At 45.0% G+C, this 10,199-nt stretch overlaps 1 protein-coding gene across 1 annotated transcript in view; it reads right to left on the bottom strand.

Annotated features, from left to right (window-relative positions):
- Window positions 1–252: 252 nt before the first annotated feature.
- The window catches only part of CEP170B (centrosomal protein 170B), an 88,197-nt gene continuing 78,250 nt past the window's right edge, over window positions 253–10,199 (bottom strand). The window contains exons 15-20 of the mRNA XM_056850862.1: window positions 7,915–7,953; window positions 5,241–5,384; window positions 4,545–4,633; window positions 3,910–4,003; window positions 2,224–2,275; window positions 253–785 (exon numbers count right to left, since the gene is read on the bottom strand). Of these exons, the coding sequence (XP_056706840.1) occupies window positions 547–785; window positions 2,224–2,275; window positions 3,910–4,003; window positions 4,545–4,633; window positions 5,241–5,384; window positions 7,915–7,953 (657 nt within the window). The 3' untranslated portion in view covers window positions 253–546. The remainder of the gene's footprint in view (window positions 786–2,223; window positions 2,276–3,909; window positions 4,004–4,544; window positions 4,634–5,240; window positions 5,385–7,914; window positions 7,954–10,199) is intronic.

The following is a 10,199-nucleotide window of genomic DNA, read 5'->3' as shown; positions in this document are numbered from 1 at the left end:
GACCTTCCGCCAGAGGAAGATCCCCTTGCATTGGAGGAAGCCTTCAAACTTTGCTGAGCAAAGTGGTAGGATACAAGCCGCTGTGTCGAAAATTAAATATACAGAACCAGCCACCCGTTGCCTCCCCCCCACCCAAAAAAGGTAAAATTGTCAAAACAGAGCCTCTGTACAACTAAACAGACAGATACAAACAGGCTACATACAGGTACAGCTTTGGCGGTACAGAATTGAACACGCAAAGCCCGTTTGGCTATGGCACATTGGAGGAATTACACATTGGTACCTTTCTGTTAAAAATCAGAATCTGCCTCTATGCTGAATATGTGCTCGTCCACAGTGCTAGTCTTTTTTTTTTTAAAGGCATATACATAGGCCTGCCACACACCCCCACATAGAATAGATTGTACCTTCCTTTCGTTTCTTTTGTGCAATGGGTTAGCAATCTAAAGAACTGCTCCATACAGACTTATCCACAGCCACTCATACACAAATACTAACGCCACGGTTAAGTTACATACAGGAGGATAAGCGCTAGAAAATATTCTGTTAGATCACATATTTCTCCCCGTCCGGAACAAAGTTTGCGTCCTGCAGACTAGAAGAGCCAAAGTTCGATTTCGGTGTGCAATTCCTCTTCTTGATGGGGGACAACGCTTCCAGCCGGGCCCCGGAAAGGTTGTTAGCAGTCCTGATTTTAGCCACCGCAGATTGGGTGGTCGCGGAAGAGGTTTTATTGTTGGCGATCATATCCAAGTTCCCGCTGGGATCAATGATGGCGTTTATAACTGCAGGGGTGAGGGAGAGAAAGTGTCACTGGCGTCAGTCTGAGATCACTGAAATTGCTGGGTTGGCAAAGAACTGAAAGAATCCCACCAGGACATACTCTGCACAATATGTCTCAGAGAACTCACAAAACTGGAATGGGATTTTCAGGCCACCAATCCTCTGTTAAATGCAGGAATCCAAGTTAGAGCATCCCAAGGTAGATAGATGCCTGCCTTACCTGAAAACCTCCAGCGAGGAACAGCCCCCAGGTAAGCGCTTCCACCGTCAAATTGCTTCGCACCATTAGGACTTTAATTTTAATGTTTACCTTCAATGTCTACCATCCCATAATTTAAGCCTCTTAGATCTAGCCTTGCCCTCTGGAGCAGCAGAGAAAAAAGTCTTTGTGCTCCGCTGCATAACATTTGAAGACAGACAGCTATACCAGAGAACTACCACTATCATTTCAACAGAGATGATAAGCGGCATCAGACAAAGGTGTCTGAGCTGGGATGGCCGTTTCCGATATGAACGTCTTGAAATTGCTGAGTGACGAACTTGCTCAACCCTGAGCAGCTGGGATTCTCTCCTTTTTAAAAAAAAGAACTGTTTTAAATTGTTCACAGTGTTGTTCAATGCAAGCCGGCAAAAGGAGAATTTGATCCCTCGGCCCTAATATGGGATGATATCATGTAGCCATAGAAGCAGAATTTCAACAAGGCAATTAAAAGTAGCAAGAACTGACATACAACACATTATTGAGATCCTAAGGGTGCAGTCTTTTACATAACTTTTACAAAAGACCACTTAATTACACACAGAGAAAAAAAGGAGATTCTTTGAGAGCCCTGTGGTGCAGAGTGATAAGCTGCAGTACTGCAGTTCAAGCTCTGCTCACGACCTGAGTGCGATCCAGACGGAAATCGGTTTCAGGCAGCTGGCCCAAGGTTGACTCAGCCTCCAGGTCAGTAAAATGAGTACCCAGCTTGCTGGGGGTAAAGTGTAGATGACTGGGGAAGGCACTGGCAAACCACCCTGTAAACATAGCCTGTCTAGTAAACGTCAGGATGTCACATCACCCTATGGGTCAATAATGACCCAGTGCTTGCACAGGGGACTACTTTTATCTTTTACTCTTTGAGATACGCACTGGGGAGGGGGGCAATTAAAGTTATTAGATATACACAGCTGCATACACAGCTGCAATCATCACAACACATTCTTTGCAAGGCTTTTAGGAAAACTGAATAGGAAGCATAAATGCAGAAGAGCTAAAGGGGAAACTCAACACTTGGGTTTGCACAAGGCTGCTGTCTTGCATGGCAGAAATGGGACTGTTGCATCATCCTGTGTTATTAATTCTGTATAATTTTGTCACTAAGCAAAATGACACATCACATCTTGACAGCGATTTCAGTATAGTATAGCAAGAAGTCTGATAACGTGCATTTAACCAACCTTCAAGTTGTTTCTGGACTCTTCTTAGCTCCTTCAGAATTGAGCTGATTTCCTAGTAATAAGCAACAACAAGGTTAGCCGTTCGAAACCCAAGTGGTCCAGACAAGCACAGAGATTTCGGTTTATTCCTTTTTCCTTCATTTATATTTTAATTCCAGGTTCGTACAGGTTTCTACACCAAAGGGCGTGAACCAGGGCACCGTTTCCAAATCCAAACGCTTATGCCTCATTTAAAGGTTTGAAATCCAATTACTCAAACTTGACATTTCGATCCCACTATTGGGTCAGCATTGCCATGGATATTTTATGTAGTCGCACAACACAGCTCCTTAAATCTAGAAAAAGGAGAAATCTTCATATGCAAAACCCAGTTAAAAAAAACTTGATTATGTAACTTAGATTCTGGAACTTCTGTGAACTTAGGCAGATCCTGAGAGGGAGGGCAGGAGGGTTGCGTCAGTGTTTGGCTCTCGTGGCCCTTTCTTACACACCAAGGAAAATGCCGATCGTCACTTTGGGGTCAGAAAGCAGTTTTCCTCCAGGCCAGATTGGCCAGGGATCCTGGAGGTATTTTTTTGCCATCTTCTGGGGATGGAGTAGAGGTCACTGGGGGTTTTGGGAGGGGGAAGTAGTTGTGAATTTCCTGCATTGTGCAGGGGGCTGGACTAGATGACCCTCGTGGTACCTTCCAACTCTATGATTCAAGGATTCTAACCCTGGCTTCTGGGGAAACAGGTCTGCTTACCAAGTACTGCAAAGAGAGAGAGTGAAACTAATTGAGAAGTAAATGGGTGCATTCCTCCTGGGGACGATTCAACCTGGCAGGCAAGGTCAGCCCAAACAGGGTTCAAAACCTCAAATTCTATTTGCATATTTTTATCCTGCCCTTCCTTCATGGAAGGAAGCAGTGTTCATGGTTCTCATCTCCCAATTTTTTCTCTCAACAACCCTGCAAGGCAGGTTAGGCTGGGAGATCACCAGCGTGGTGTAGTGGGTAACAGCGGTGGTTTGGAGCGGTGGACTCTGATCTGGAGAACTGGGTTTGATTCCCCACTCCTCCACATTAGCGGAGGAGGATAATCTGGTGAACTGGATTGGTTTCCCCACTCCTACACATGGGTGGGTGACCTTGGGCTAGTCACATCTCTTAGAGCTCTCTCAGCCTCACTCACCTCACAAGGTGTCTGTTGTGGGGAGGGAAAGGGAAGGTGATTGTAAGCCGGTTTGAGTCTCCTTTAAGTGGTAGAGAAAGTTGGCATATAAAAACCAACTCTTCTTCTTCATCCTACAATCAGCTGGCAAGCCTCCATGGCTGAGTGAGCATTTGAACACCTAGATGATAGTCTGTCGCTCTAACCGCTACATCATATATTTTAATGCTCTCCATTAATTTCTCATTCATTCTCCCAGCTATCAGCTACCATCAGCCAGAGAGACAGAGTGGAAGCAGCCGTGGCATCTGGGCTCAATAAATTATGTTCGAATTGATATTTGTATACATTTTTAATTGCCATAAGCTGCGTTGGAAGCCTATTTTTTTGTCTCAAAGGACAGCTGGTGGGGGAATCAACTGATTCGCAGCTGCGGGATAAGGGTTTGCACTTGCAGTTCCAAAGATTTCTGATCTGCAAAACTGTCTTTTGAAATCCAGCTTCCTAGAGCAGAATTTAGAGCACTGTTACCCACCTTGTTTGAGGTCTTCAGAATTGGCACTTCGTTTTCAGAGTTAATTTTGGCCTCCATCTCCTCCCACGTCCGCTCGGTATTCTGGAACAAAAGCCTGATAAAAAAATACAGGCAAAGTTTCATCAAAGTGTCAGAAACTGTATCATCATTTACAGCAATAAACCATCAGGGCCATGACTGAGTGGGAGGGGTTTTCCAGTTATTTCTCCTTCTCACTGGAGACCTCCTACTCTTCCCTCTTTCTTTTCTAGGAGTTCACTCATCCTCCAGGAGCAGCATTCCAGGGGGTATTTGGGGTTGCAGTGGGAAGGGGGATGCGAAGAAGTTCCTCTCTGCTGAAAGAAATCCCTTCTTACAGTAACAGACCAGAACCAAAGTAGCCTAAAAAAACAAAGTGTGCCATGAATTCATAATCCTAATTGCTAAGCATGTAAAGCTTTTGCAGATGCACCTACTGGTTAAAGTCACTGATTAAAATTGTGACACAGGCTTACACAGCCTAATATTTTAGGCTTCTACATGCCCATTATTTGCCATATTAAAAATTCATTTAACCATTTCCCTCCTTAGGAACAGGACTCTCAAGTAAGGCTGCATCACTCCAGTACAATTCAGGTTACAGGTCATCGACTCACTTCATTTTCTCAGCCAGGCTTTCTGTGTTTTCACGGATGGTGTGAGATAACTGGGAAACTGGGTTGAGCATCAGGTTGTCAAAGATTACCTGAAATATAATCAGAACAAACAAATAGTTAACAGCGGCATTTGCTTCGACAGAAGCCAGAGTTTATCAAAACCGTTACAACAGGTTTTATATTCCCTGCAACGGATTCTGGCTGAAGCATAGGTTTGGGTTAGTAACACAGTGGAGTGGATCAACTTTTCTTGTAGTACTTCGCTGCTGATGTGAAAACCTGCCCTGATACCAGCTAGTGGCCTGGTTCTAAAGAGTTGTATGGGAAACTCTGCCTTTATAGAGGGATCCTGGCCCATGAATGAAAACACGCCACATTGCTATTACACATCAATGCTTTCTTTTGCCCTCTCAACTACCAGTCATTTTTCATCCTTTTCAAAGGGAAATTGAGAGAAGCCCCAGAGTAGTCCTCATCAGAGCGGCGGAAAGAATGGACCTACAAGAAACATGGGTTGGATCCAGCAATTGGTTCATCCATTGACTGTGAATCTTCTCCAGTTTCCCCTCTTTTCCCCAGCCAGTCCCTTCAGACCCTGGAAAAGTTGGTTTTGGGGGTTGCAGGACCCATATGGAATAACAGTCATGTGAGACTGCTTAATCGTTGTCAAATCCAGACAAAGGGAAATGAACTTGCCTCATCCCTGTTTCTCATCTTTGTCCTTCTGGTGAGATCCTCTTCCCGGCTATCGTTCATATTTTGGTCGAAATCATCTAATCCCGTCGAGCCGGGAGGCACCTTCTGGTAGTTCAGGCTCGCTTCCGGTATGTGCTGCACCAGCTTGAAAAGACATAACCGTGACGAGATGACCAAACAGTATTTGCAAGAACAAAACACGGGGGGGGGGGGGGGGACAAACAGGCAGATGTAGCATTTGCTCTTTAACACCAACCCTGCTTCGCTCGGGCTGAAATGCCACACCATATCGGGAAAGGTTATTCCTGCATTGTCTACTCTTTTCCTTTCTCTGCGACATGAATGCATGAAGCTGCCTTCCACTGAATCAGACCCTCGGCCCATCAAAGTCAGCATTGTCCACTCAGACCGGCAGCGGCTCTCCAGGGTCTCAGGCTGAGGTCTTTCACATCACCTACCCGCCTAGTCCCTTTTAACTGGAGATGCCGGGGATTGAACCTTCTGCATGGCAAGCAGATGCTCTGCCACTGTCACACATGAACACATGAAGCTGCCTTCTACTGAATCAGACCCTTGGCCCATCCAAGTCAGTACTGTCTACTCAGACCGGCAGTGGCTCTCCAGGGTCTTAGGCAGGGGTCTTTCACCTCACCTACTTGCCTAGTCCCTTTAACTGGAGATGCCGGGGATTGAACCTGGGACCTTCTGCATGCCAAGCAGAGGCTCTACAAACTGAGCCACAGCTCCTCCCCATGACGTGACATCTCACAGCATGTTTTCCTGCCCTGATTCCACAGCATTGGCTGCTGCTGTTGAGAAAACTCACAGACTGATGATAGCAAGTTATGGGATAGGATAGGGATATCTCATTGCAGGGACGCCGTGTCTGGCGGCATTTCTGTGTTACGAGTTCTGTGTTATTTCATTGCTAGGGACCTGTTCAGTCTTTCCTCAAAGGCTTTCCCTGACAGTCTGGTTCTGTCAATTAAAGCATTATACTAAATGTTCCTAACAGTGCAATACATTCTGCACCCCACTTGCTATGCAGCCAGCTTACTTAATTAACTGTGCCCGGACCTGGATGGTCCAATCTCATCAGATCTCAGAACTTGAACAGGGTAGGTCCTGGTTAGTACTAGGATGAGAGACCACCAAGGAAGACCAGGGTTGTTACAAAGAAGCACGCAATGGCAAACCACCTCTGTGTGTCTCTTGCCTTGAAAAGCCTACAGGGTTGCCATAAATTGGGTCCAACTTGATGGTACTTCCCACCACCACTCAATTAACTGATACTTTCCGGTACTGCCCTTTCTTTTGTTTTCATTAGTCCTATGCATTAAAAAAAGGTAAAGGTTACTGACCCATTCCTGACCCGTGGGGTGATGTCTCATCCCAACGTTTACTAGGCAGATTATGTTTACGGGGTGGTTAGCCATTGCCTTCCTCAGTCATCTACACTTTACCCCCAGCAAGCTGGGTACTCATTTTACTGACCTCGGAAGGATGGGAGGCTGAGTCAACCTCGAGCCAGCTACCTGAAACCGACTTCTGTCGGGATCTAACTCAGGTCACAAGCAGAGCTTTTGACTGCAGTACTGCAGCTTACCACTCTGCGCCACGGGGCTCCTACATACATCCTACGCATACATGCTGCAAACTGGGTAAAGCCAACATGGTGAGCTTTCAGGGTCGCATCTCCCCCCCTCTACAGCCTCCATGAATAGTTAAGTTTCTGTGCGCAAAAGCCTGATCATGTACATTTTTGCCCTTCACAATCAGAGGCTGCACATATTTAACATGGAAACATGAGGGTCTATATGCCTACAAGTCGTGCATGACGTTGTGTCAAATAAATGGAGGTCCAGGATGAAGCCAATTGCAGGAAGACATTTTTCAATCTCCAGATTCACCCTACACCTCTATTTATTTATTTTTTACTCAGTCTTATATACAACACAGTGAGGTCAGAAAAAATGTATGCATCTGATTCTAAAATTTAGCACAAAAAAAAGAAGAAATGAGCGAAGGAAAAGAAAAGGCGACAAAGCAGAAAATATTATTAAAATCAGCCCCAGGAGATAACTTATAAAGTAGCTAAATTTTGCCTGTGGGCATGCACGAAATGAAAGCGGTTGACTAAGACTTAGCAACTTTGCCTGGTTGATGGGAGAGGGCTTTATTCTTCTGTTTCCCTTTCAGTTTATGTTTACTGTCTTATATTTGCCGTATTATACGCATTTATTTTTATTTTATTTTAACCATTTGTTAATCTTCTGGAGCTGACGATGATGATTATAGAAACCAACTGAAGAAAAAGGGGAACAAAGAAACTCAACCTAAAAGTCAGGGGAAACCAAAGGGGTTGAGCTAAATACTATCTAATATAGTAATCAATAAATCTATTTTTATTAAATATTGTGCACAATTGCATTTAAAAACACAGGGCCTAAAATATAGGCCTGTATTTTAGGTCCTGTGTTAAATACAATTGTGCACAATATATAATAAAATAGATGTATTGATTGTTATATTAGATATATTATAGAAGCCAGCAAGACTTAAAAATAGAAAGTAAACTATATTGTTAGCTTGAAACTGATCCACATAATGAAGCAAAAATTAACTTTAAAAGAACACTGCCGTGCTGGGAAGGGTAATGGAATGGAAAATGCACCTGAGATGGAATTGCTGCCCGTAAAGACGTATGAGAAATCTGTATTAAAAAAAAATAGGAAGAAAAAGAAGATAGAGATCAGTGCAGGCCACAAGATTAACAGAATCCACACACGCAGTCACACAGACCATAGACATACCGAGAGGCAAAAGTACAGGGCAGCACATTACAGAGGGCCAAAGTCCAACTAAAGATGCCAAAAAACACAACTGCGCAAAATCCCAACACCTCATAAGAACATAAGAAAAGCCATGCTGGATCAGACCAAGGTCCATCAAGTTCAGCAGTCTGTTCACACAGTGGCCAACCAGGTGCCTCTAGGAAGCCCACAAGCAAGACGACTGCGGCAGCATTGTCCTGCCTGTGTTCTAAAGCACCTAATAGGCATGCTCCTCTGATCCTGGAGAGAACAGGTATGCATCATGACTAGTATCCATTTTTACCAGTAGCCATAAAATGGCTTTACAGCAAGACAAACCTTCTGTCCACTTACCCTGATATCTTCTACCCTGTCAGTGGCTCTCCAGAGGCTCATAAGAACATAAGAAGAGCCCTGCTGGATCAGACCAATGGTCCCCCTAGCCCAGCATCCTGTCTCCACAGGGGCCAATCACAGGGCACGGAGGCCCAGGCCTTCCCCTGGTGTTGACTACTGGAGCTGGTACTCAGAGCCTTATTTCCTCTGAACATGGAGTTTCCCTTTAGTCGCCAGGGCAAGCAGCCACCTGCCCTCCATGAATCCATCCAATCCCCTTCTAAAGCCGTCTACACCTGCGGTCACCACTAAATCCACTAAATTCCGCATTTTAATCACTTGTTGTGTAAGGAAGCATTACCTTCGGTCGTCCTGAATATACTCAAAGAGAGGTCTCTCCCAGTGCCGCTATCTGAGATCTTTTTAATCCAGAGATATCGGGGAGAGAAATGGTCATCTTCTGCATGTAAACAATGGGCCGTGTGAGCGAGCTACATCCCCTCGCTTACCAACATGCAAAATGCTTGGCCAACAATCATGGATCATGGTGTGGTGTAGTGGTTAAGAGCAGCGGACTCTAATCTGGAGAACTGCCCTTAACCACTCCTCCACACCATGATCAGTAATTGTCAGCCAAGTATTTTGAACTCTTCCGCATAAGCAGCGGACTGGTGAATCGGGTTGGTTTTTGAACTCCTACACATAAAGCCAGCTGGGTGACCTTGGGTAAGTCACAGCTCTCTTACAGCTTTCAGCCTCACCTGCCTCACAAGGTGGCTGTTGTGGGGAGAGAAAGGGAAGGAGATTGTAAGCCAGTTTGATTCTCCTTAAAAGATAGAGAAAGTTGGCATATAAAAGCCAACTCCTCCTCCTCCTCTTCTTCATTTTTATGTATGGATACCATAATCTTAGAATCAAGATATTCTTCTAAACCCTGATTACGGTAAAGACAAATGGAATTGTGCTTTGGCTCTTCCTGGTAGAGAATACAATATGCATCCAATTGGTGGAGAACACTGCCTTTTTAATTTAATAAGTAGCATGCATAGGCCTTGGATGTGCACCACAGCTGGACAACGAAGGGTGCGCAAAGATGCATTCTTGGGAAAAGGGTGCTTCACACGTGCAAAAAGCCCCGAGCATCTCCCTTGCGGTGGTTAAGCCTGTAGATCACAGGTTAATAGCCTGGTAGATAGGAGGTCCACCCTGAGTACAAGAATGGAGTGGGGGGGGGAGTTCCCCAGCCCCTGAAGCCACCTGCTGGGAAATCCCATTGCCAGAGTCGCTATGACCTTCACATATCTATCCTGCTATCCAGCTAACAATGGGGAAGGGAAAGCCGATAGTCTTTAGAGGTCATTTGAGTGTGGGGGGGGTGCTCCAGTTGCTGATCCCTGTGCCCAGTCATGGCTAGTGCGGTGGTTCATTGAGAAGACTTCAGCTACGACCGCAGAGTGCCAGTGAAGGGGGAACAGAATTTGAGGAAAGGAATTTGGCATCTTTACTGAAGGCAATGGACAATGAAGAAAGCTGATAGGAAGAAAGTAGATTCCTTTGAAATGCGGTGTTAGAGGAGAGTGTTACAGATACCGTGGACTGCCAAAAAACCAAATCAGTGGGTTATAGATCAAATCAAGCCTGAACTGACCCTAGATGCTAAAATGACTAAACTGAGGCTATTTTGGTCACATTATGAGAAGACAAGAGTCACTGGAAAATACAATAATGCTAAGAAAAATCAAAGGCAGCAGGAAAAGAGATGGACGGACTCTATAAAGGAAGCCACGGCCCTCAGCCTGACCTGAGCAAG

Source organism: Euleptes europaea, chromosome 6, assembly GCF_029931775.1.
Source record: "Euleptes europaea isolate rEulEur1 chromosome 6, rEulEur1.hap1, whole genome shotgun sequence".
NCBI classification, from domain to species: Eukaryota; Metazoa; Chordata; class Lepidosauria; order Squamata; family Sphaerodactylidae; genus Euleptes; species Euleptes europaea.
This window is presented reverse-complemented; position numbering and strand designations above follow the sequence as displayed.